General features: G+C 42.9%; 1 protein-coding gene across 2 annotated transcripts; it reads left to right on the top strand.

The window, feature by feature from the left end:
- Positions 1-27,812, top strand: LOC134342780 (hairy/enhancer-of-split related with YRPW motif protein 1-like). 2 transcript variants are annotated; one of them, XM_063041346.1, is made up of 6 exons: positions 1-140; positions 291-363; positions 470-553; positions 738-819; positions 26,782-26,929; positions 27,032-27,812. In XM_063041346.1, exons 1-6 carry the CDS (start codon positions 79-81, stop codon positions 27,330-27,332), a joined length of 750 nt encoding a protein of 249 aa, XP_062897416.1. In that variant the 5' UTR covers positions 1-78; the 3' UTR covers positions 27,333-27,812. The 2 variants fall into 2 exon arrangements, with proteins under 2 accessions (XP_062897416.1, XP_062897415.1); XM_063041345.1 differs by having other exon boundaries at positions 26,782-27,812.
- Positions 27,813-27,852: the final 40 nt, after the last annotated feature.

Here is a 27,852-nt window from a genome sequence, read left to right as displayed (position 1 = left end):
GTGGGAAAGCGGGAGCTCACTGCACCCTACGCGACGCTCAGAGTGGAGGGGTATTCGGCGACAGCGAGATAATTAATAATGAAGAGATCTGTTGACTTCAGCTCCTCGGACAGTGAATTAGACATTGAAGATGAAAACGGGTAAATTATTTCTTTACTCGTTAATTCTCCAGAATTATGACCCTAGTTTATATTTAGAGAAATTCTCCACGATTACTAGCGGAAATCAATTAAAATGCAACACAATTAAACAAGCTAAGGAAATGTCTATGCAAATCTTATTTTAAATAGGAACAAGAAGGAATCCAATCCCGGGAAACTGGCAGCTTGCTCCCAGAACCAGGCACGAAAGAAGAGACGCGGAGTAGGTTTACAACATGCCTGCAAATCACTCTGCCCTAATTTTTTGTTTCATTCCCACCTTAGCGGAGCTGTGATGATTATAAAACTGGCCTTTTGTTTAATTGCAGATAGTCGAGAAACGTCGAAGAGATCGCATTAACAACAGTCTGTCAGAACTTCGCCGACTGGTTCCCAGTGCCTACGAGAAACAAGTAGGATTGAAGCTTCCCATGCAGTTCGAGTAGGGGAGATGCACTGTGCGAGCAAATGTGTGATGGGGGTGGAGGGGGGACTAGAATACTGGTATTTTGGGTGTATTGCACCAGATTTTAAATAGTTTGAGGAAAATAGGGTTGAGTGGTCCATTCTTCGTCTAATAGTTCCCTCGTTTTATAGGGATCAACTAAACTAGAAAAAGCGGAAATACTGCAAATGACAGTCGATCATTTGAAAATTCTCCACACGAGCAGCGGAAGAGGTGAGTATGATGCCGAGTTCTTTGAATAGTGGACGAGCAGTAACTAATAGAGGCGGCTCGATGAACAAAAGCTCAGATGCCAGGTATCAAATCTCTGAGCAAATGCTGCAACTCTTCCACCCCACTGCGCGCTATTTTTGTTTAAAAGCGCGGCTGCCAAAGAGCGAAGGTGGGAGGAATCTGCGAGGCTTTGCTGCGGCGTAGTGTCTGGGACGTTTCGGATGGCTCCGCTGCATTGTAAAGGGGGAGGGAGAGCAGCCAATGCCATAGGAAAGAACAGCGAGGAAAACCTGAAGACAGAATTTGGGGAGTTAGGTAGAAAGCTGAAAAGCGGAACCTCTAATGTTGCTGCTTGTGCCACGCGCCAGTGAGGGTAAAAATAAGGTGATTTGGCAGATGAATGCGTGGCTGAAGAACTGGTGCCGGGGGCAAGGGTTTCAGATTTCTGGATCATTGGGATCGCCTTCAGGACTGTACAAAAGGGGCGGGTTGCACCTGAACCGTGGGGAGCGGGGGATGCAATACCCTTGTGGGTAGATTTGCGAGAGCTGTTGGGGAGGGTTAATTTGGCTAGAGGATGGGAAGCGGAGTGATAGAGCTGAGGATTGGGCAGTTATTATAAAGGTAGTCGCAGTGTGTCGTGAGATTGTCGGGAAGGTGATAAAGGGCAAAATTGCAGTCAGTGGAATGAGTCGCAGTGTAACATGAGGGCAAGCTCAAAAAGGGTGACAAATATAGGAAAGGTTTTACATTTAAATGTACGCAGCATACGGGATTAAGTAGACGATCTTGTAGCGTAGTTAGAAGTCGGCAGGTATGATGTTGTGGGCGTCACAGTCGTGGCTGAAAAAGATTATAGCTGGAAGCTTAATATCCAAGGATACACATTGTATCAAAAGGACAGGCAGGTAGGCAGAGGGGTTGGTGTGGCTCAGTTGGTAAAAAATGAAATCAAGTCCTTAGAAAGAGCTGACATGGGATCAGAAGATGTCGAAACCTTGTTCAAAGTTGAAAGTAAGTGTATTATCAAGGTACATATACAACAATGAGAGTTAAGAAGCTGCAATGGTAAAAAGACCCTGATGAGAGTTATATGCAGGTTCCGAACAGCAGCCAGCATGTGAACTACAAATTATGACCGGAGAAGAAAAGGCAAGTCAAAAGGGCAATATTACAATAGTCGTGGAGGATTTTGATATGTAGGTAGATTGGGAAAGTCAGGTTGGTGCTGGATCCCAAGAGAGAGAACTTGTAGAATGCCTATGAGATGGCTTTTTGGAGCAGCTTATGGTTGAGCACAGTAGGGGAAAGGCAATTCTGGATTGGGTGTTGTTTAATGAACTGGATTTGATTAGGGAGCTTAAGGTAAAGGAACCTTTAGGAGGTAGTGATCCTAATATGATATAATACAGCCTGCAATTTGAGAGGGAGAAGCTAAAGTCAGATGTGTCAGTATTATAGTGGAGTTAAGGGAATTGAGGCACGAGTGAGGAGCTGGCTAAAGTAGATTGGAAGCATAATGGCAGAGCAGCAGTGCTGGGAGGTTCTGGGAGCAATTCAGAAGGTGCAGGATACATCCGTCTCAAAGAAGAAGTATCCTAAAGGCAGGGTGACACAACTGTAACTGGCAAGGGAAGTCAAAGACAACATAAAAACAAAATGGAGGGCATAAAATAGAGCAAAAATTAGTGGGAAGTGAGAGGATTAGTAAGCTTTTAAAAGCAAACAGAAGGCAACCAAAAAGCCACAAGGACGGAAATAATGAAATATGAAAGTAAGCTAGCCAATAATATCAAAGAGGATACCAAAAGTTTTTTCAGATATATTAATAGTAAAAGAGAGGTGAGAGTAGATGTCGGACCTCTGGAAAATGACACTGGACAGTAATGGGGGACAAAGAAATGGCAGATGAACAGTGTTGCATCTTCACTGTGGATGACACTAACAGTATTCCAGAAGTATAAGAGTGTCAGGAGGCAGAAGTAAGTGCATCTGCTATTACAAGGGAGAAGATGCTTGGGAAATTGAAAGGGTTGTGTTACGTACCCCGTAACTGGGTTGCCAAACCAGCAGAATTGGATCACTCAGTTGGAGTCTGGATTACTAGAACTAAGAAAGTTTTATTAAAGAAACAAGCAACACAGTACTCTAATCAAAAGAATAAAAAATGCAACAGTTCAGCAATGATAAACACACATGTACACAGAATTAAGATAACAGGATCAATCAAGCTCTATCGTTGTCTAGGGGTAAATGACCAGTTTCAAAGTGACGCAAAGTTCAGTTCAATTTAGTTCAGTTCAGTTCGCAGTAATCGCTGCCGTTGGAGATGGACAGTGTGGGGGAAGGAGAGAGAGAGCAAAATGAATGAATATTCAAACGGCTTCCACACAGACCTTCGACATTCTTCGCAGTCAGCTTTCAGGCGAGCCCTTTGTGATGTCATCTGAGGTCACCGACCGTGACCCCTCCGTTTCCAGATACGATGGTTTTCTCTGCGGTGAACCTGGCACCCAGGCAAGGGCGGACACACACCAGGTTCCCGCTGATCGAGCCTTTCCACCCTGTGCGTCTATGGCTTGGTCCCGCAACCAGCCTTCCAAAATTTCCCACCGACTTGTGGGAGACGCACCGCTTCCAGGGTCCCGTTACCTCGGGGTGTCGTGTGTGTCCTGCCTTAGCAAACCTGTCCCTTTTTATCCCCCTGCTGGGGTATCGCCTGTCCATCACTTCAAACAGTTCAGGGTTCAAAGGGGGAGCCGATCTTGACAGCTCTCCTTCCGTTAAACTCTCCTGTCCCTTCATTAACATCTCCAAATGCTGCTCCATTGTTTTCCTTATCTCTCTCTCTCCTGAAGACAGGTGGCAGACCAACTGCTGATCCCACTGGTGCCAGCACAGGACAGCTAACATCTTAATCTATGTATATTCTCGTCACAGTTGAAAGTAGATAAGTTTCTTGGACCAGTTGGACTACACCCCAAGGTTCTGAAAGAGGTAGCTGAACAGATTTTGGAGGCATTTATAATGATCTTTCAAGAATCACTAGATTCTGGCATGGTTCCGGAGGACTGAAAAATGATAAATGTCACTCCACTCATCAAGAATTAGTGGGGGGTGGGGGGAAGACAGAAGAAAGGAAAATATAGGCTAGTTAACCTGATCTTAGTGGTTGGGAGTATGTTGCAGTTGATAGTGAATTTCAATTTATTTATTTATTTTTAAATATTTATTGAGATACAGTGCGGTATAGGCCCTTCCGGCTTTTCAATCCACGCCACCCAGCAATCGCCTGATTTAATCCTAGCCTAATCTTGGGACAATTTACAATGACCAATTAACCTACCAGCCAGTATGTCTTTGGACTGTGGGAGGAAACTGGAGAACCCAGAGAAAACCTATGTGGTCATGGGACAACGTATAGGCATTAACTCCTTACAGGCAGTGGCATGAAGGATGTTGTTTCGAGGTACTTGGAGGCCAAAGTCAACATGGTCTCCTTAAGGGAAAAACTTGCATGACAAATCTGTTGGAATTCTTTGAAGTAATAACAAGTAGGGGAGATAAAGGAGGATTGGTGGATGTTGGGTACCTGGATTTTTAGAAGGCCTTTGACAGGGGGCAGTACTTGAGGCTGCAAAACAAGATAAGTGCCCATGGTATTACAGTAAATACACTAGCATGGATAGAGAATTAGCTGATTGGCAGGAGGCAAAGGGTTGGAATAAAAGGAGTCTTTTCTAGTTGGCTGCCAGTGACTAGTGGTGTTCTTCTTGGGGCTGCTTTTTTATGTTATATGTCAATGATTTGGATGATGGAATAGATGGTCTTGTGGCCAAATTTGTGGGTGATGTAAAGATAGGTGGAGGGGCAGATTGGATTGAGGAATCAGGGAGGCTGCAGAAGGACTTAGATTAGGAGAATGGGCAAAGAAGTTGCAGATGGAATGCAGTGTTGGGAAGTGTATGGCCATGCATTTTGGTAGAAAGGACAAAAGTGTAGACTATTTTCTAAATGGGGAGAAAATTAAAAAAATCCAAGGTGCAAAGGAACTTGGGAGTCTTTGTGCAGGATTCGCTAAAGGTCAACTTGCAAGTTGAGTTGGTGGTGAGGAAGGTAAGTGAAATGCTAGCAGTCATTTCAAGAAGACTAGATATAAAAGTAAGGGTGTAATGCTGAAGCTTTATAAGGCACTGGTGAGGCCTCACTTGGAGTCTTGTGAGCATTTTTGGGTCCCTTAACTAAGAAAGGACATGCTGACATTGGAGCGGGTTCAGAAGAGGTTCACAAGAATGATTCCGGAAATGTTTGATGGTTCTGGAATTTGGAAGAATGAGGGGCATCTCACTGAAACCTATTGAACATTGAAAGATCTAGATCGAGTGGATGAGGAGAGGATGTTTCTTATGGTGGAAGAGTCTAGGGCCAGAGTATTCAGCCTCTGAATAGAAGCACGTCATTTAGAATGCAGATGAGGAGGAATTTCTTTAGCCAGAGGGTGATGAATCTGCGGAACTCATTGCCACAGCGGCTGTGCAGGCCAGGTCATTGGGAGTTTGATAGGTTCTTGATTAGTTATGGTGTGAAAGATAATGGGGAGAAGGCAGGGGAATGGGACTGGGAGGGGAAAATGGATCGGCCATGATGAAATGGCAGAACAATGCTCAATGAGCTCTTCTCCTATGTCTTATGGTCTTATAAAAAAGGGAAAAACTGCAAAAAAACTTTTAAATTCATAGTTTGTACATTCAGTAATGTAAACTTTAAAGAAAAAAAGGTGTAAACATAGCACCATTGCCACTCAGGTAGCTCCTTGAAGTGATAGACCCTTTGATTATTGGAGGGGCACATCCAACTCGGGCCCTTCCATGTGTGGTAGCGGACGGTCACTGTGCTGTGGTCCTTCCCCACAGAGGCTTAGCATTGGCTGCAGCAAACCTCAGTGCATTCCCCAGTATGCACATCTGTAGCCTGGACTGAGCCTGTCGGCAGCATTCCCTCACAAACATCTCACCGTGCTGGAGGACCAAGTTTCAAACTAAGGGGTGTCCTTCACTGATTTGATGATCTTCCAGCAGCATTTGCTGTCTGCCTTGGTGTGTGTTCTTGGGAGCAGTCTTAGTAGATCAGAGTCATCTGTCAAACCGCTGCTGGGGATGAAATGGGACACAGACCCCTATATGAATCTTCACAACCTCTTAACAAATCTACAATCTGCAAAGAGGTGGGTGACCGTTTCTTCCCCTCCATGTCCATACCAAGGACAGCTTACACTGGGGGTGATGTGTCCTGCGTAGAGGAAACCTCTGACTGGGAAGCGCCTCTCATTGCCAGCCAAGCGATGTCTTGGTGTATGTTGGTCAGGTGAGGGTGGTGCTCTCGACAGCCTTGCCTCTCATTGCTTATCTCAGACCTGGGACAACAGAAAACTTCAAATTGATTTGGAGTCAAATGTTTCTTTAAATGCATTTTTTGATGTCCACAGATGGAGTACTGTATTTTCCTCCTTGGATGGATACTATATTTAGACATTTTTGTCCCTTTTGTCTCAGTCAAATTGCCCGAAGATGTTTGGAAGAACTATTAAGTGTATTGGCCGTTCTCCTCTGACCGTAATACTGAAGCTGTTCATCTGGCCATTATCATATTACTGTCTGTGGGAGTCTGCTATATGGAATGTTAACTGATGCGTTTCCTACATTTCAGAAATGCATAATTCCTTTCGGATCTTTCGAATTCCACTCGGATGTCCTGAAAGAGATTAGATAAATGCTAAATCATTAGAACCATTATATATATATAAAACCTTTAAATGTGTCAAAGAAAAAGTTAAGTATGTAATCAAAGCACAGAGCACAGTCTACCACTGGGAAGGGTGTACAGGCAGATATGTCGGAGTAATGTGACTTACTGTACCTGAAGGTGTGATTGTGGATAAAAGCTGGAAACATCTGGGCAGTGATGGAGCAGATAATAATAAAATGAGGTTGAATAGTTCTTCTCAGAATTATGAAACACAGAAAATGTACACTGGTTCTCAACTCAATAACAATAATTAAGGATATCATTAAAAATGAAGAATACATTTAAAAGCATTGTCAGTACGTAGAGTGGCAGTAGAGTGCTTTCTCGAGGTTGATTGATTCTGAAATGACTTAAAAGGGAATTGGATGAGTATTTGAACAGATTGTAATGGAGAAGGACATGGGGGAAGGGCAGGGAAATATGATTGGATTAGATAGTTGAAGAGTTAACACTGACTGGGCATTAAGAATGAATAGCTTCTTTGTTACTAAATTTCCATGAGAAGCACATACATTTCATGGTGGGTAGTCTTATGGAGTAAAACTTCCACACTTTTACAGGAGCTTACAGATAAAAATATTATGAGACGTGAAAAGCTGGGAATGCATGCTTAGAGATGTATCTGTTGATCCTGAGGTTTTTATATCTATTGATTCCCAATGGGCGGATATCTGTACTGGTGCCAGTTGACTTTCTCATTGGAATGAGAACTCGGATCAGATTCCAACAACAAAAGCATTCAATGCCGGGTATAGCTGGCACTCTCTGAATTTGATTACAGCTTCACTGTTTCTGATTTGTCATATCCCCACACCCGATCCACCTGCTGTGCCAGCCAGATAATATTTTCATTTATACAGGACATGAGTGTAGTTAACACAGCTGCCATTAGCTATTTCTGATTAAGATAAGATAAGATAAAACTTTATTTATCCCAAAGGAAATTATTGTTGTAAGGTTGCTCAGTCAGTAATCTATACTTTAAAATACAAAATGTAAGCATTGAGATATGAAAAGACTGCAAAATTTGCATTAAGAAGTAATAGGACAAAATACAGATGTGCAATGAAACCATATATACTTAAGGAGAAGGCTCTATAGAGTCTTACAGCCACAGGGAGAAAGGATCTCCAGTGGCGTTCAGTGGTGTACCTCGCTGGAATGAGTCTGTTACTAAAGGTGCTCCTCTGTTTGTCCAGTATGTCATGGAGTGGGTGAGGGGGATTGTCCACAATGCTCCATAGCTTCTGCAGGATCCTCCTCTCAGACACAACCACCAGGGACTCCAGTTCCACCCCCAGAACAGAACCAGTCTTCCTGACGAGCTTATCGATCTTCTTGGCATCAGCTGCTCTCACCCTGCAGCCCAAGCAGACTACAACGTAGAACCAAATGCTGGCCACCACTGAGTGGTAGGATACCTGCAGCATAGTACTGCAGACATTGAATGACAGGAGCCTCCTCAGGAAGTACAGTCAGCTCTGTTCCTTCTTGTACAGAGCCTCTGTATTTTTAGACCAGTCCAGTTTATTGTCTAGGTGAGCTCCCAGGTATTTGCAGTCCTGGACTATTTCCACATCTGTTCCCTTGATGGAGATGGGAATGCAGGGTGTATTTCACCTTCCTGAAGTCCACCACCAACTCCTTTGTCTTGGTTACATTGAGCTGCAGGTGACTCAGCGCACAGCACTCAACAAGGTTGTCCACCACCCTTCTGTGTTCAGCCTCTTGACCCCGGCTGATACAGCCCACAGCTGTCGAATTGTATGAAAACTTCTGCAGGTGGCAGGACTCTGAGCTGTATCTGAAGTCCGAGGTGTAGACGGTGAACAGGAAAGGGGACAGGACAGTCCCCTGAATTGCTCCTGTGCTGCTAACCACGGTATCTAATACACAGCTCTGCAATCTATCTCACATATTGTAGCTGTTTGGACAGGCAGTCAGTAATCCAGGACACTAGTGGAGCATCCACCTACATTGTTGTGAGCTTACTCCCTCATAAAGCAAATTGTATGGTGTTAAAAACATTGTAGAAATCAAAGAGCATGATCCTCACAGTGCTGCCTGACTCATCCAGGTGGGTGTAAGCCCATTGAAGCAGGAAGATAGTGGTGTCTTCGACTCCAATATGTGGTTGGTAAGCAAACTGCAGGGGGTCCAGTGATGGATTTACGAGGATCTGGAGGAGTGGCAGGACCAGTCTTTCCAATGATTTCATAACATGTGAGGTCAGTGGCACTGGGTATGGTGGAACATGGGTACTGGAATGAAGCAGAATGTTTTCCACAGTACTGTACCAGGACCCTCTCCAGGCACAGAGCCAGATTAAAGGTGTATTGAAAGACTGCACCCAGCTCAGTATCACACACCTTGAGTACTCTTGAGCTGATGCCATCTGGGTCCACAGCCTGTCTGGGTGAAGTCCACTGAGTTCTCTCCTTACCTGTTCAGCAGTGACAGTCTATGTGTCTGTGGTCATTGGCTCTCCGGTGTCCTTGGAGAGAGATGGAGGGTGAGGGGTGAGATGAGAGGAGCTGGGGGTTGGATGGGTGGTAGAGGAGTAAACAGAAGCCTCCTCATCAAACTTATTGAAAAACACGTTTAACTCATTGGCCCTTTCGTGGTCCCCTTCAATCACCTGGTCTCTGGTCTTTTTGTACCCTGTGATAGTTTTCATACCACTCCACACATTCTTTGTGTTGTTCTGCTGTAGTTTCCAATCCAGCTTCCTCCTGTAGCAGTCCTTGCCCTGGGCAATCTTCTCCCTCAGTACCCTTTGAACCAGCCTCATCTCCTCACTACCTCCATCTCTGAATGTCCTCTTCTTCCTGTTCAGTATGGCTTTGATGTCTTTAGTGACCCAAGGTTTATTGTTTGGGAAAGAGAGCACAGTCCTAGTTGGAACAGTATTAGCCACACAGAAGTTGATGTACCCTGTAATGCAGTCCGTCTGTCCAGCAGTGTCCTCTCCAAAGCATATCTCAGTCAGTCCCTTCAAAGCAGATTTGCAGGGCCTCATTGGCCTCCTGTGACCATTTCCTAACAGATTTCTTGATCGTGGGTTGCGGCTGGACCAGAGAGGCTTATACAAGGGCTGAAGGTACACCAGATACATAATATGTGTCCTTAATATTTGCATGTAGCAGATTGAGTGTTTTCCCTGGTTTGACATTCCACAGACTGAATGAAAGTGGACAAAGGTGCATCCAAGTTGACTATAGCCTTTGATATAGTGATATAGTTAAGGGTGATTGCCCCCTTACTCATTTCAAAAGGCAGTTAAGAGTTGAAAATCAAAATAAAATCTGCAGATACTGTAAATCTAAAAGACAGAAAATGCTGGAAATGCTCAGCAGGTCAAGCTGCATCTGTGGGAAGAGAAACAGTGTCAATGTTTCAGGTCAAAGACCCTTTGTCAGAGTAGAGAAGGAGACAAGAGAAGCTTGTGAATCTCTGGGGGATGGGGGAGAGTGCTATTTAGGGCAAAACCAAGATGACTATGGGGTTATCTGGTCAATGAATGATTGGGAGCCGTTAGAAGCTGAGAATATAGATACACAAAGCTAGACAAATGTTTATGGGAGCTGTGAAATGTAAAGTACAAGAACACCCAAGAAAGGAGCTGGAATAGGCCACCAGACCCTTTAAGCTCCCTAATATGATCTTGGTTGATGTATGCTCACCTCTTCTGTGCCATTCATCCGTGCCCCTCTATTCCTCTATCTATTCAATATTTATTCACCTTCACTTTCAATACTTCCATCACCCACTAGGACAGAGACATCCAGAGATTTGCCATCTTCAGTCCAAAGACATTTCTGTGTAACTTAAGTTTAAATGATCAGACTAATTGTTGTTATGTCTCCTTCCACTAGCGAAAACACCCCAGCATCTAAGCCCCTTAGGATTTTATTTGCTTGGATAAACTCATTCATCTAAACTCTAAGGAATACTAAATATTTTATTCTGTCTTCATCCCAGACAATCCTCTCATCCCAGGAATTAGCCAAGTGAATCTGTTTTGTACTGCCTCCAATATTACTACATACTTGGCTATGAGGAACAAAACTGTAGACCATATTCCAGGCGAGGCTTCAACGACATGCTGCAGAAGTCTAATAAAATCTTCCTATTTTAAAACTACAGCCTCTTTGTAAAGAAGGCCAAAAAACCATTTAACTTCTTATGTACTTAAGGAATTTAGAAAAACAAATTGTAGAGAGATAGCAGACAGTTGCAATACTGGATCTCCTTTTAGGGATCAAGATAGGGCAGGTGACAGACGTGTGTGTAGGAAAACACTTTGGATCTAGTAATCATTATTCCATTAGTTTCAAGATAATTATGGAGAAGGATTGGACTGGTCCTCAGTTTGAGGCTCTAAATTGGAGAAAGACCAATTTTGATGGCGTCAGACAGGATCTGGCAAAGTGAGATTAAAATTGGTTGTTTTCTAGCAAAAGAAAGCTTGGTGAGTGGGGGAACTTCAAAAATGAAATATTGAGAGCACAAAGTTTGTATGTGCCTGTTAGAATAAAAAGTAGAGCTAACAGGTTTAGGGAACCTTGGTTTTTGAGGGATATTGATGCTCTGCTTAAAAAGAAGAATGAGGTGCATAACAGATATAGACAGCAAGGAACAAATGAGGTACTTGACTTATATAGGGAATGCAGGAGAGTACTTAAAAGGGAAATCAAGAGGACTAATGGAAAGCATTATGTGGCTTCGGCAGACAAGGTAAAGGAGAATCCCAACAGCTTCAACAGATATACTAAGAGCAAGAGGATAGAGAGGGTCAAAATTAGTCCATTTGAAGATCAGTGTGGTCATCAAGTCTAACCTGCTTGTGGCCATCAAACTTTACAACTCCTCTCTTGGAGGGTCAGACACCCTGAGCCAATAGGCTGGTCCTGGACATTTCCTGGCATAATATACATATTACTACTTAATTATTTATGGTTTTATTACTATTTAATTATTTATGGTGCAACTGTAACGAAAACCAATTTCCCCCGGGATCAGTAAAGTATGACTATGACTATGACTATGGAGCTGAAAGAGAAAGGAAGATCTTAAATTGAATTTTTGCCTCTGCGTTTACTCGGGAGATGGATCCAGACTCTATAAAACTGAGGCAAAACAGTAGTGAGGTTATGGACCATTTCCGGATTATAGAAAAGGAAATGCTTGCTGTCTTGAGACAAATTAGTGTACACACGAAGCCTCAGAGCCTGATAAGGTGTTCCCTTGGACTTTGTGGGAGGCCCAGAAATTGCAGGGGCACTGGCAGACATATTTAAAGTGTCCTTAGCCACAGATGAAGTGCCAGAAGACTGGATGATAGCTAATAGAACATAGAACATAGAACAGTACAGCACAGCACATTCCAAGCCCTTCGGCCCACAATGTTGTGCCGACCATCAAACCCTGCCTCCCATATAACCCCCCCACCTTAAATTCCTCTATATACCTGTCTAGTAGTCTCTTAAACTTCACGAATGTATCTGCCTCCACCACTGACTCAGGCAGTGCATTCCACGCACCAACCACTCTCTATGAGTAAAAAACCTTCCTCTAATATCCCCCTTGAAATTCCCACCCCTTACCTTAAAGCCATGTCCTCTTGTATTGAGCAGTGGTGCCCTGGGGAAGAGGCGCTGGCTATCCACTCTATCTATTCCTCTTATTATCTTGTACACCTCTATCATGTCTCCTCTCATCCTCCTTCTCTCCAAAGAGTAAAGCCCTAGCTCCCTTAATCTCTGATCGTAATCCATACTCTCTAAACCAGGCAGTATCCTGGTAAATCTCCTCTGTACCCTTTCCAATGCTTCCACATCCTTCCTATAGTGAGGTGACCAGAACTGGACACAGTACTCCAAGTGTGGCCTAACCAGAGTTAATGTTAGTTAATTGTTCAGGAAAGATCAAGAATAAGATGGCAAACATGAGGTGGACACACATTTTAATTCCACGTCCGATTCCCATTCTGATATGTCTATCCATGGCCTCCTCTACTGTCAGGATGAAGCTACGCTCAGGTTGGAGGAATAACACCTTATATTCCGCCTGGGTAGCCTCCAACCTGATGGCATGAACATTGACTTCTCTAACTTCTGTTAGTGCCCCTCCTCCCCTTCGTACCCCATCCGTTATTTATTTTATATATATACTTTTTCTCCCTCTGTCCCTCTCACTATACCCCTTGCCCACCCTCTGGGCTTCCCCCCTCCCCTTTCTTTCTCCCTAGGTCTCCTGTCCCATGATCCTCTCATATCCATTTTGTCAATCAACTGTCCAGCTCTTGGCTCCATCCCTCCCCCTCCTGTCTTCTCCTATCATTTTGGATCTCCGCCTCCCGCTTACAAATCTCTTACTAGCTCTTCTTTCAGTTAGTCCTGACAAAGGGTCTCGGCCCAAAACGTCGACTGTACCTCTGCCTAGAGATGCTGCCTGGCTTGCTGTGTTCACTGGCAACTTTGATGTGTGTTGCAAGAATAAGATGGGAAGTTTTAGATTGGTAAGCCTGGCATCAGTAGTGGGTAAGTAATTGGAATGTATACTAAGAGAAAGTATATATAAGCATTGGGATACATAGGGCCTAATTGTATAGTCAACATGGCTTTGAGTGTGGTAGGTCATGTCTAAGCAATCTTTTGGAGCTTTTTAAGGAGATTACCACAAAAGTTGATGAAGGAAAGGCAATGGATATTGTTTACATGGATTATAGTAAGTCCTTTGACACAAACGCCATATGGGAGGCTGGTCTAGAAGGTTCAGTCACTTGATATTCAGGAAGAAGTATCAAATTGGATTCAACATTGGCTTAGCAGGAGAAGCCAGAAATTGAAAGTAGAATGAATGTATGCATGTTTGATTGGAGGCTTGTGACTAGTGGTGTACTGCCGGGATTGGTGCTGCGTCTTTTGCTGTTTGTCATCTATGTTAATGATTTGAATGATAATGTGGTAAAGTGGATCAACAGTTTTGTGGATGACACCAAAACTGGGGGCACAGTGGAGTGCGAGGAAGGCTATCAAAACTTGAAGCATGATCTGGACCAGCTGGAAAGTAGGTTGGATAATGACAGATGGAATTTGATACAGGTAAGTGTGAGGTGTTGCACTTTGGGAGGACAAACTAGGGTGGGACTTGCGCTGAGAAGTGTGGTAGAACAAAGAGATCTAGGAGCACACATCCATAATCCCTTGACAGTAGTATCACACTTAGATGGGGCTGTTAAGAGAGTTTTTGGTATATAGGCCTTCATAAATCAGAGTATTGAGTACAGGAATTGGGATGTTATGTTGAAGTTGTGTAAGACATTAGCAAGGCCAAATTTGGAGTATTATTTGCAGTGCTGATTTCCTACCAATCGAAAAGGTATGAATAAGATTAAAAGAGTACAGAGAAAATTTACATGTTATGTAGCTGTGACTTGAGGACATGACATGAGTACAGGGAAGGATTAAATAAGTTAGGACTTTATTCCCTGGAGTGTAGGAGAATGAAGGGAGGTTTGATAGAGGTGTACAAAATCATGAGGTCATACATAGAGTAAAGGCAAACAGGCTTTTTCCACTGAGGTTGGGTGACATCAGAACTGGAGGTTTTGGGTTAAGGATGAAAGGTGAAGTGTTTAAGGGGAACCTGAGGGGAAATCTCTTCGCTCAAAGGGTGGTGAGAGTGTGAAATGAGCTGCCAGTGGAAGAAGTGGAACCATTTAAAATGGGTTTGAATAAGTACAGAGATGGGAGGGGTATGGAGGGCTATGGCCCAGGTGCAAATCAAAGAATCGCATGGACCATAGCTGAAGAGCCTGTGCTGAGATGCTCCACAACTCAATGACTTTATGCCCATCTACTCATTTTCATATCATGGGCAAGTGTGGAAACTTAACAGACTGTTCCTTCCTTCAGGTTATTAATGTAGTTGTGAGGAGCACTTCAAAGTTATCTCCCTTTGGTCTGAATACCAAATCTCTTTTTTTTGCAAGACAGCTAGTTTGCAATACCACAGACTTTTAATTTATGCACCAACCTCCTCTGTGCGCCTTTTTGAATCTCTATAAATTATGTCTACAGATTTTCCCCTTCACTCCCAGAGAGAGACAAAACGCCAAAAAAAAATCAAGATTACTGAATATTATAGATGAATGACAGGTACAGACTGATAAATCAAATTACCTTAAATTGTAGAGTCTAGAAGGCTACAACACGCCCGGATAAAAAGTACAGCACTGTTTCTCAAGTTTGTATTGGCCCCACCGTGACAATGCAGCAAGTCACAGATTATAAGACCATAAGGAATGGGATGAGGAACTAAAGCAATTAGCTTTATTTGTCACATATACATTGAAACATAAAGTGAAATCCATTGTTTTGTGTCAAATCAAATCAGCAAGTACAGTGGATTCTGGTTAATTGGTCCATCAGTTAATCGGGACAGCTGCTTATTTGGGACAGCGCATAAAGAACAAAAACTAATCAAGAAAATATATGGGATTCCCTTCATTTATTTGGGATACTCTGCAGCTTAATTGGAACAGGTGACTGTTGCCAAACAGTTTCTGTCTATCAGCAGTCGAGTGAACATGTATAGCCATTAGACACCATACTGTACTTAGAGCAGACAGTTTTTAATAATAAGTTGTGTGTATTAGTGTTCAAAAATCAGTGATTTCTGTAACTGATAGTTGGCGAGGAATAAGCAGTAAGACCACTTAGAATTGTTTTGCTCACTGCAGTTTCAAGCATTCAGGCTTGGAGATGTCAAAAGTGGTCAGGAGTGAAAATTAAGTGATTTACCTGCTTCCACAAGTTAGGAACTATGAAGAATTTGAAGGTATTTGTTATCTTTTGTAACTCCAAAACATAAAATGAATTGAAGGAAAAACACAGGGAGACGAGGACAAACGTGTGCTTTTCGTTTTTACTTTAAGTGAGGTGTGCACATAAAACATGGTGGCATAATGAAATATGTCATGCTCAGCCTATAATCTTGTAATCTTTTTTACATTGTCTTGAGGTTTTGGAGATGTTCCTTGTCATCCCCATGGGTAACAATGATGTTGTCCAGATAACACGCCTTGCAGCACCTGATCCATAGCTTTCTGTCAGAGTGCAGGTGCAGATCCTCCTCCAATATATGCTCATTATAGCAATAAAGCCCCTTGTGAGTGTTTATGATGAGACACACTTTGGACTCTTCTTCCATTTCCGTCAGTACGTAGACTCCGTTAGGTCCACTTTGCGAAAGTGTTTCTCTTCAGAGAGATAACCATCATCCTGGGCCTCGGGTATTGATCTACTTTCAATACTAGGTTGATGGTGACCCTAAAATCACCACAGATCCTGACAGACTCATTTTTCTTAGCCACTGGGACTGCTGATGTTGTCCATGGGCTCCACACAACCTTGGAAAGAATTCCTTCAGCCTCCATGCAATCTAGCTTGCTGGCTTGATGGTATAAGGAACCAGACGGGCTTTGTAAAACTTTGGTGTGGCATTTTCAATGAACACTATTTTACGCTTGGTATGTTTGAGTTTTCCAGTGCCATCCTCGAGTACAGCTGTGGCATCACCCAGTGCATTTCTTAAGTTGCTTTCAGTTGACTCTATTGCAAAGGATGTGGCATGCAAATTGTGGATGGATCTCCAATCAAGTTGTAGTTGCCTCAGTAAATCACACCCTCACATTGCTGGTCCTCCTCTTTTTACCACATACAAGCCCAACGTGGCTTGTTGGTTGCTCCATTTCACTGTTAGGAATGTCATTCCCACAGGTGTTATCTTTTCTCCAGTATAAGTTCTTAGTTGGGTATCTGCAAGCTTCAGTTCAGTTTCTTTAAAATGCTGTTTAATCTCATTTCATGGAATGACTGACACAGCTGGGCCAGTGTCCAATCCATTTGATTAATTTACTGTTCACTTCTGGTGTAAGCCATATTGCTTGTCTCTTGTAATTCTCAAGGCTACGCGATCCTCTGTCATTCTCATCACAATCAAATTTTTCATCAACAGCATGTAAATTAGTGTTCTTTTTGAAGCTGCAACTGGACTTTTTATCTTTATCTCTTCCATGTGTAGTCCATTTATTTTTATCTTTCCAATATGCTCTTTGTATGCATTACTTTTTTACATTTTCTGTAAGTTCTACCATCTGTGATAAAGTAGCCTTTCAACCTGCATTGTTCTGGTGTATGTGAGCCCCTGCCACAACAGTAACACAATTTGTTTGGCCAGGTCTCTGTTTAGACTTTGCAATTTTGTTCCCGCTCATTTTCATTCAATTGCGTCTCTGACTGCTATTTCCATTGATACAGCAATTTCAACTGCTATTTTAAATGTGAGTTGTGCGTCTTTTAAATCTGGGTGAGAAGCCATTTTTGAATGTTTTCTTGTTAAAATTCCACAAATTATCTAATCTCTCAGTGCATCTTTAAGCCCATTACTAAACTGACAATGCTCTGATAGTCTCTTCAATTCAGCCACATAAGCTGAACTGGACTCCCCTTCCTTCTGATTCCACTTATGAAACCTAAAGTGTTCTGCAGTCAACAATGGTTTTGGTTCTAAGTGTTCCTGCATTACTTTCATGATACTGGGAAAGCTCATCTTGGCTGGTTTGCTTGGAGCAGGTAAGCTTCTAAACAAACTGTATGCTTTTCCACCCAATGTATTCAGCAAAACTGGCACTTACTTTACATTGGCTGTTTCATTTGCTTCAAAATTCTGCTCAATTCACTTAATACACATTATCAAGTTTTCTTTTGTGCACCTGAACATGTTTATCTTTCTGATGTAGCCAGCCACTTCTGCTCTTTTTCTTATATTTATGATTATTATCACCTGGTACTCACTGTCTATGAACCCATGAATTCGTTTGTTTTCTGCTTTTTTTTTTACTCTGCCATCTTTCTTGTCCACTTGTGAAGAAACAAATGTGTTTTTTAAACTTGAATGTCTCACTGTGCTTCAACAGGTAGGTAGTCACCTCGGTTTGTTTTAAACTTATTCATCGTCACTGTTATGTTTATTTAACTAAAAAATAAAACAAATTGAAGGAAAAGCTCAGAAAGACCAGGACAAGCGCATACTCTTGGTTTGTACTTTAAGCGAGGTGCGCACATATGAGGTGGTGGCATAATGACATATGCCATTTGTGTACTTTTACATGTAAGCTCTAATGATTTATGCAAGCAACCAAGAATGCTTAATCAAATAATATATTTACCATATTACCCAAATATTACTGAAATATTACACGTTTGTACATACACAACAGTATCGACAATCATTTTGGGTGTTACAATGAAAATTAAGATTTGGAGGATGCAGTCGTCAAAAGCATTTTAAGAAGGCAGTCCATTATCTGCACTGGGTTGTCTGTGCCAATCTTCTTCATCTACACTCAATCAAGACAACACAGCAGCACGTTGGTTTTCCATCATATCTGATGATATCAGTGAAACGTGTGGGAGAGTTTTTAAAGTGCAAAAGCCATTGCATTGCAACAGTTCCACTCTATTGACCTCAGAAGTCAGGGTTCAGTGGTATGAGAATAGTCACAAACTGGGATCTTCCTTGGTTGCAATGGATAACCATGACTTCTTCTGTACCTTATCATGCCCTTTGCTCTCCAAGAAGCATTGCAGAACTGCCTTCTTGACCATTGGATCTCATTGTTAAGACTGTAATAAGACCATAAGATATAGGAGCAGAATTAGACCATTTGGCCCATAGAGTCTGCTCCGCCATTTCATCATGATTGGTTCATTTTTGCTCTCAGCCGCAATCTCCTGCCTTCTCATATCCCTTTATGCTTGACCAATCAAGAATCTATCAACCTCTGCCTTAAATATTCATAAAGATGTGGCCTCCAAGCTGCCTGTGGCAATGAATTCCTCAGATTCACCACTCTCTGGCTAAAGAAATTCCTCATCTCTGTACGAAAGGATGCTCCTTTATTCTGAGGCTGTGTCCTCTAGTCCTCACTCACTGACTGTAGGAAACATCCTCTCCACATCCACTCTATCAAGACCTTTCACCATTTGGTAAGTTTCAATTAGGTCACCCCTCATTCTTCTGAATTCTAGTGAATAGCGGCCCAGAGCCATCAAATGCTCCTCATATGACAAGGTGTTCAATCCTGGAATAATTTTTGTGAATCTTCTTTGAACCCTCTCCAGTGGCAGCACATCCTATCTTAGATAAGGGGCCCAAAATTGCTCACAATACTCTTAAGTGAGGCCGAACAGTGCTTTTTGAAGCTTCAAAATTACATCCTTTCTTTTATATTCACGTCCTCTTGAGATGAATGCTAACATCACATTTGCTAACATCACATTTGCCTTCCTCACCACAGACTCAACCTGCAAATTAACCTTTAGGGAATCCTGCACAAGGACGCCCAAGTCCCTTTGCATTTTAGATTTTTAAGTTCTCTCTCCATTTAGAAAATGGTCTATCCTTTTATTTCTTCTACCGAAGTGCATGACCATACACTTCCCAACACTGTTTTCCATCTGCTTCTTCTTTGCCCATTTTCCTAATCTGTCTAAGTCCTTCTGCAGCCTCTCTACATCCTCAAAGCCACCTGCCCCTCCACCTGTCCTCGTATCATCCTCAGGCTTTGCAACAAAACCATCAATTCCATCATCCAAGTCATTGACGTATAGTGTAAAAAGAAACAGTCCCAACACAGACTTCTGTGAAATGTCACCAGTCACTGGCAGCCAACCAGACAAGGCTTTCTTTATTCCCCCTCTTTGCCTTCTGCCAATCAGCCATGGCTTTATCTATGCTAGTATTTTTCCTGTAATACCATGGGCTCTTAACTTGTTAACAGCCTCATGTGTGGCACCTTGTCAAAGGCCTTTTGAAGATTGAAGATGTTGATCTCATCTGCCCAGTCCACTGGGGCTGACTTCACATGCTAGTACCAGCATATCCCTATTTCGCTGGGTATGAGGCCTGCCAATACCTGATTTTGCCTGCCTGTCGAAGCACTGTACTGGGGTGTGGCAAAAGGCGCATATAAACAGCTACTTAGAACCACAGGTGAGAGCAGAACATCCAGTGGGGACCAAAGGTACCCCAGAATGGACAAGCCCCTTCACCAAAGGTGCTACCCCACCCTGGGCACCCTATACACATCAATGTATATTGGATGAATTCCTTCATCAATAACTATTAGGAACTAATACACAGTTCTACAGTACTGTAGTAGCATTCATCGTGTTCTAATTTGTTCTGTTTTTCATTTAAGTACATAATTTGTAATTCAGTTAAACTTCGTCTGACTTTTTTTTAATATCTTTTTAACTATTTCCATGAAAATTTGGCTAATTAGGGCAAATGCCTAATTGGGCCAATGTACTGGTCCTGATGTGTCCCAATTAACCAGAATCTACTGTGTTGAGCTGAGCAGCCCGCAAGTTTCATCACGCTTCTGGTGGTAGCGTATCCACAACTCACTAACCCTCAACTTAAGGCTTTGCAATGTGGGAGCACCTGGAGCAAACCCACCTGGTTTCAGGTCAGATGTAGAAACTCCTTACAGACAATAAGCCCATAGGAGCAGAATTAGACCATTTGGCCCATTGAGTCTGCTCCGCCATTCAATCACGGCTGCTCCTTTGTACCCCTCCTTAGCGCACACCCTTGCCTTCTCCCCGTAACCTCTGATGCCATGTCCAATCAAGAACTTATCAATCTTCCTTAAATACACTGTATGAGCTGGCCTCCATAGCTGCCTCCTGTGGTACCAAATTCCACAAATTCACCACCCTCTGGCAAAAGAAATTTCTCTGCGTCTCTATTTAAATGGGCATCTCTCTATCCTGAGGCTGTGCCCTCTTGTCCTAGACTGTCCCACCATGGGAAACATCCTTTCCACATATACTCAGTCTAGGCCTTTCAACATTTGAAAGTATCAATGAGATCCCCCCTCATCCTTCTAAAATCCAGTGAGTACAGACCCAGAGCCATTAAATGTTTCTCGTATGAAACCACTTTAATTTCCAGAATCATTCTTGTGAACCTCCTTTGAACCCTTTCCAAAGCCAGCTCAACTTTTCTCAGCTGAGGAGCTCAAAACTGTTCACAATACTCAAGGTGAGGCCTCACGAGTGCCTTATAAAGCCTCAGTATCACATCCCTGCTCTTGTGTTCTAGACCTCTTGAAGTGAATGCTAATATTGCATTTGCCTTCCTCACCATCAACTCAACCTGCAAGTTAACCAGTAGGGTGTTCTGCACAAGGACTCCCAAGTCCCTTTGCATCTCAGATTTTTGGATTTTCTCACTGTTTGGAAAATAGTCTGCACATTTATTTCTTCTACCAAAGTGCATGACCATGCACTTTCCAACATTGTATTTTGTTTGCCACTTTCTTTCCCATTCTCCTAATCTGTCTAAGTCCTGCAGCCTGCTTGTTTCCTCAACACTACGTACGTGCCTCTCCAGCAATCTTTGTATCATTTGCAAACTTGCCAAAAAACCATCTATTTTGCATTCTAAACCATTGATATACAGCATATAAAGAAGCAGTCCCAACACAAGCCCTTGTGGAACAAACCACTAGTCACTGGCAGACAACCAGAAAAGAATACTTTTATTCCCACTTGCTGCCTCCTAACAATCAGCCAATGTTCTAATCATGCCAGTAACTTTCCTGTAATACCATGGGCTCTTAACTAGGTAAGCAACCTCATGTGTAGCACCTTGTCAAAGGCCTACTGAAAGTCCAAATATACAACATCCACTGCATCCCCTTTATCTATTCTACTTGTAATCTCCTCAAAGAATTCCAACAGGTTCATCAGGCAAGATTCTCCCTAAAGGAAACCATGCTGACTTTGTCCTATCATGTTCTATGTCACCAAGTTCTCCATAACCTTATCCTTTAACACTTGATTCCAACATCTTCCCAATCACTGAGGTCTGTAATTTCCTTTCTGCTGCCTTTCTCCTTTCTTAAAGAGTGAAGTGGCATTTGCAATTTTCCAGTCCTCTGGCACCATGCCAGAGACCAATGATTTTTGAAAGATTACTATTGCCTCCGCAATCTCTACCGCTACCTCTTTCGAAACCCTAGGGTGCAGTTCATCTGGTCCGGGTGACTTATGTACCCTTAGGTCTTACAGCTTTTGAGTACTTTCTCCCTCATAATAGTAACTGCAGTTACTTCTCTTCCCTCACACCCTCTAACATGTGGCACAGTCTAGTGTCTTCCACAGTGAAGACTGATGCAGAATACTCTTTAGTTTATCTGCCATCTCCTTGTCTCCCCATTGTTATTTCTCTGGCCTCATTTTCTAGTGGTCCTATACCCATTCTCAGCTCTTTTATTTTTTTACATACTTGAAAAAGCTTTTACTATCCACATTGATATTGTTTGTTAGCTTGTTTTCCTATTTCATCTTTTCCCTCCTAATGATTCATTTAGTTACTCTCTAGGTTTTTAAAAGCTTCCCAATCCTTCCCACTAATTTTTGATTTGTTGTATGCCTTCTCTTTTGCTTTTTACACTAGCTTTGACTTCCCTCATCAGCCACAGTTGTACTGTTTTGCCATTTGAGTAGTTCTTCATTTTTGGAATACTGTACATCTATCCTGCACCTTCCTCATTTTCCCCAGAAATTGCTGCTCTGCTCTCATCCCTGCCAGCAGTTCCTTCCAAATAATTTTGGCCAACTCCTTTCTCATACCCTGTAATTTTCTTTACTCCACTGAAATACTGCTAAGTCGGATGTTATTTTCTACCTATCAGATGTCATGATGAACTCAGTCATATGATCACTGTCTCCTAAGGGTTCTTTTACCTTAAGCTCCCTAAATGTCTCCAGTTTATTACATAACACCCAATCCAGTGTAACTGATCCCCTAGCAGACTCAACGACAAACTGCTCTAAAAAGTCATCTTGTAGGCATTCAACAATGTCACTCTCTGGAGATCCATAACCAACCTGATTTTTCCAATTGACCTGCATGCTAAAATCTCCCATGACTATCATAACATTGCCCTTTTGACACGCCTTTTCTATTTTCCGTTGTAATTTGTGGTCCACATCCCAGCTACTGTTGTGAGGCCTGTATATAACTGCCATCAGGGCCTTTTTTCCCTTGCAGTTTCTTAACTCAACCCACAAGGATTCGACATCTTCCGATCCTATGTCACATCTTTCTACTGTTTTGATGCCATTCTTTACCAGTAGAGCCATGCTACCCCCTCTGCATACCTTCCTATCCCTCCGATACAATGTGTAACATTGGACATTCAGCTCCCAACTACAACCCTCCTTCACTCGCTATTCAGTGATGGGCACAACATCATACCCGACAATCAGTAATAGTGCAACAAGATCATCCACCTTATTTCTTATACTCCGTGCATTGAGATATAACAGTTTGGGTACTGTATTTGCTACCCTTTTCGATTCTGCATCCCTAATGCACTGATATTTACCCTGCTGGCTGCAGTTTTTTCCTGCCTTTCTTGATAGTCTGACTGCACACTATCTTTGCTTTTTTACCATTTGTCCTATCCTGAGTCCCTTCACTCCTGTTTCAAACCCCCTGCCAAATTAGTTTAAACCTTCCCCAGCAGTTCTAACAAGCCTGTCATCGAGAATATTGGTCCCTCTCAATGGTGGAGATTGAACCTTGTTCTTAAACAGCTGGGACTGCGAAGCGTTGTGCTGGCCATCACACGACTGCGGCAGGCAATAGGCAGTTCAGTGTCACAACTGCAGCCGGAAGGCCAGGTCACAGTATAGGGTCACATTATAAACACAGAGTGTGGTACACCAGACTGGAGGAAGTGCAAATGAATGGCTGTGTCACATGGAAAGGCAGTTTAGGTCCCTGGATGCTGAGGTGAAGGGAGAATTTTGCAGCATCTGTGCTTGCGAGGGACAGTGCCGTAAGAAGCGGTCGGTGTATGGGGATGGAAGACTGAGCCAGAGTGCTGCAAAGGGAATAGTCCACGTAAAATGTTGAAAGGGGAGGAGAGGGCAAGATGTGCCCGCTGCTGGAATAGCCCGGAAGGTTACAGAAATGATCATCTTCAAAGCTGTTCCACAGCCTGGTTTACAGTTTGCAGCCAACTGGCCTCCTGTGCATTCCAGTCGGGTGGAAGGTGAGAGCTGGGGAACTTTGTCCTTGCTCTGTTTGGAGGAAGGGTAGTGAAAGCAGAAGTATGGGAAATGGATCTGATACGTGAGACTGTTAAAAGTTGATCACATTAACCCAGTGTCTATCCCTCCACTAGGTTCCAGCACCATTTTTTAATTTTATAATTTATAATAATTTTATGTCTTTGCACTGCACTGCTGCTTTATAACAATACATTTCACATCCTATAAGACAGTGAAAATAAACTGGATTCTGATTATGATTATTCCCTTACCTACCATTCTGGTGAAGACCAGACTTCTCACAGTTTATCGTTTGATACTTTCTCCCTAACAGTTTTACTGTGTGCTAATTTCTCCTCTTAGTATCAGATCTGTGGCATTTACATCTGGGGATGCAGGCCTGTACTAGGAAACCAGATATGATTTGCGGAGGGCTATTTCAAGAGTGAGGAAACAGTTGTGAGAGAGGCTGGAAGTGACATCGGATGCACGACAACTCTGGTAGGGTTTGCAGGACATTACTTCCTACAAAGTGAAACCCAATAGCATGAATGGCAGTGATGCTTCACTACCAGACGAGCTCAACACCTTCTATGCCCGCTTTGAAAGGGAGAATATACAGTAACTACAGCTGTGTAGATCCCTGCTGCACCCTGTGACCCTGTGACCCTGTGATCTCTGTCTCAGAGGCTGATGCCAGGCTGTCTTTCAAGTGGGTGAACTCTCGCAAGGCAGCAGGCACCGACTGAGTACCTGGTAAAGCCCTGAAAACTTGTGCCCATCAACTAGCGGATGTATTCAAGGACATTTTCAACCTCTTATTGTTACAGTTGGAAGTTCCCACCTGCTTCGAAAGGACAGCAGTTAAACCAGTGCCCAAGAAAAGTAGTGTGATCTTCCTTAATGGCTATTGTCCAATTGCACTCACATCGACGGTGATGAAATGCTTCGAGAGGTTGGTCATGGGCAGAATCAAATCCTGGTTCAGTAAGGACCTGGACCCACTGCAATTTGTCTATCACCACAATAGTTCAATCGCAGATGCCATGTCAGTGCTCTTCTCACATCCTTAGAATACCTGGACAATACAAACACCAATGTCAGAATGCTGTTCATTGACTATAGTTCATCATTTAATACTATCATTCCTAAAGTCTTGATTGATAAGCTATGAAACCTCAAATTCCTAACCGGAAGACCATAATCTGTGCTGAATGGTATTAATGACACCTCCCCGCTGACGATCAACACTGGTGCACCTCAGGGGTGTGTGCTTAGCTCTCTGCTGTACTCTCTCTCTATATCTATGACTGTGTGGCTAGGCATAGCTCAAATACCATCTATAAATTTGTTGTTGATACAACCATTGTTGGCAGAATCTCTGATGGAGACAAGAAGGCGTACAGGAGTGAGATATACCAGCCAGTTGAGTGGTCTCGCAGTAACAACCCTGCACTCAACGTCAGTAAGACCAAAGAGTGGATTGTGAGCTTCGGAAAGGGTAGGACAAGGGAACACAAACCAATCCTCATGGATCAGAAGTGGAGAGAGTGAGCAGTTTCAAGTTCCTGGGTGTCAAGATCTCTGAGGATCTAACCTGGTCCCAACATATCAATGTAGCTATGAAGAAGGGAAGACAGTGGCTATATTTCATTAGGAGTTAGAGGAGATTTGGTATGTCATCTAAGACACTTGAAAACTGACAGGCTGCATCTCTGTCTGGTATGGTGGGTGGGGTGTTACTGCAATTTTAAAGTTGTAAAATTAGCTCCATCTTGGGTACTAGTCTCCATAGTATCCAAAACATCTTCAAGGAGCAGTGTCTCAGAAAGGTGATATTCATTATTAATGATCCTCATCACCCAGAACAAGCCCTCTTCTCATTGTTACTGTCAGGGAGGAGGTACAGAAACCTGAAAGCACACACTCAGCAATTCAGGAACAGCTTCTTCCTCCCACCACCTGATTTCTGTTTTTGCACGATTTTTAATATAACTATTTAATATGCATATACTGTATATACTTACTGTAATTTATTTATTTTCCTGATATTATCACTTATTCCATTGTACTGCTGCCGCTAAGTTAACACGTTTCACGACACACGACTGACGTAAAACCTGATTCTGATTCTGATTCTGAGATCTGTTTCCTTTTCATGGTTGTTCATATTACACAGAAAATTATGCAGACTATCTATATGATTTCCATGGTAATCAATCATAGGGCAGTTTTCAGAGTTTGACTGCTGTCAATTCATGATAGAGAGTCCTCACACAGATACAAAACTACCCTAGAAAGGCATTTAGGTGCAGTGCGACGATACCTGCCACTCTCCAGTTCATTACTCCTCTTGGTCGTGAGCATCTGTGGCTATTTGGTAGCTAGTGATGGCAACAGCTAAGCCTGGCTTTCTCAACTATGAACCACAGCAGCCAAGGTGCACGGTGAAGTGATTTCACTACTCTGTAACTTGAGGCACTGAGATTGACTGTAGTACAGCTATCTGTCAACGTAAACATGAAATGTTTCTCCACATGAAATGCTGGAGGAACTCAGCAGGGCAGGCAGCATCTATCAAAATGAATGGATAATCAAAGTTTTGGCCTGAGACACTTCTTCAGTACTGAGAGGGAAGGGGGAAGATGCCAGTATAAAAAAGAGGGAGGCGGAGGGGAGAGGGGAAGGAGGCTGTCTGGAAGGTGATAGGTGAAGCTAGGTCTGTGGGAAAGGTCAAGGGCTGGAGAAGGAATCTGATAGGAGAGAAGATTGGATCACAGGAGGAAGGGACCCAGGGAAAGTTTATATAGCTAGGTGAGAAGAGTTAAAAGGTAAGGGGTGGGGGGAACCCTGACGTTTTAACTCTTCTGCTGTTGAGCAAGTGTTGGAGAATAGATAGAGTTTTGCATTTAAATTTTCAGTTTTAATGGATCCTGTATTTTACTTTGGTGTGTTTGTTTTTTTTTACAAGGGGCTTTATTGCACAGGTTCTAATTGTTTGACTTTGTACTAACAGGTTATTTTGAAGCTCCAGCATTTGCCACCGATTATCGGATCCTGGGATTTCGGGAGTGCTTGTCTGAAGTTGCCAGATATCTTAGCGTGACTGAGGGATTGGACCATTCTGACCATTTGAAGACTCGCCTGGTTTCGCACTTAAACACGTACGCATCGCAGAGGGAAGTTGTGACAGTCGAGTCAGGCCATCAGCACTGGAGTGCAGGCTATCCTCACCATCCCGCACTGACCTCTTTATCTCATTTCAGAGCTGAAGTCCTTGCAGGCATCTTTCCTCCTACAGACCAGAGTCATCACAAGGAGTCAGTGCTTAGCTGTATCCATCTTGAACAGTTCAGGAAGGTGAATCCCTCAGGTTGTGTGGCCCCCATGCTGACAAATGTTGAACATGTACCTTCTTCAATGTTTCCGGTTTCTGCTCTTTCGGCTATTCCCTTCCCGTTTTCCTCTGATCCTCTTCCTCTGTTGCCGAGTCCTGTAGCCCGGCCTCAAGTACAGGCTGTAAAAATTGGGAAGCGCCTCTGGGCTACAGAAGTTGGGGCTTTTTAATCTGAGCGCATGATTGTTAAGAACCTGTGACAGCGTTTTCTATCATAGTAACATGTATGTAATGCTACACTACCATGTGCACCATGACACAGTAGGTACATCTCTGCTAAAGTCCAAAATAAAAACAGAGGATTCTGGAAATGCTCAACACACCAGCCAGCATCTGTGGAAAGTGAAACAGAGTTTACATTTCATGTTTATCTGAACTGGGATAGAGAGAGAGAAGATAGTTTAGATGGTTGGGGGTGGGGGAGTAGTTGGAGGTGGGCAGAGCGAAACAAATCTAATATCCCTGATAGGGTGAGACCAGATGCTTAGGATCAGATTATGCTTTATTGCTAATTGCAAGGCTGTTGGACATGCCCATTAGGCCAAAATATAGTCAGAGAAGGAGCAAAACTGAGCCAAAGGCACAAATGGGTGGCTGACAGGAGTGGCCATTTCTGATACGCACTGAAAGAATTAGCTCCTACCTAAAGTTAAATTATTTGATATGGAGCACCCATCTTCCTCTGCCTCT

Source organism: Mobula hypostoma, chromosome 2 (assembly GCF_963921235.1).
Source record: "Mobula hypostoma chromosome 2, sMobHyp1.1, whole genome shotgun sequence".
Lineage (NCBI taxonomy): Eukaryota > Metazoa > Chordata > Chondrichthyes > Myliobatiformes > Myliobatidae > Mobula > Mobula hypostoma.
Note: the sequence above shows the minus strand (reverse complement) of the source record. Positions and strands in the feature narration are given on the sequence as shown.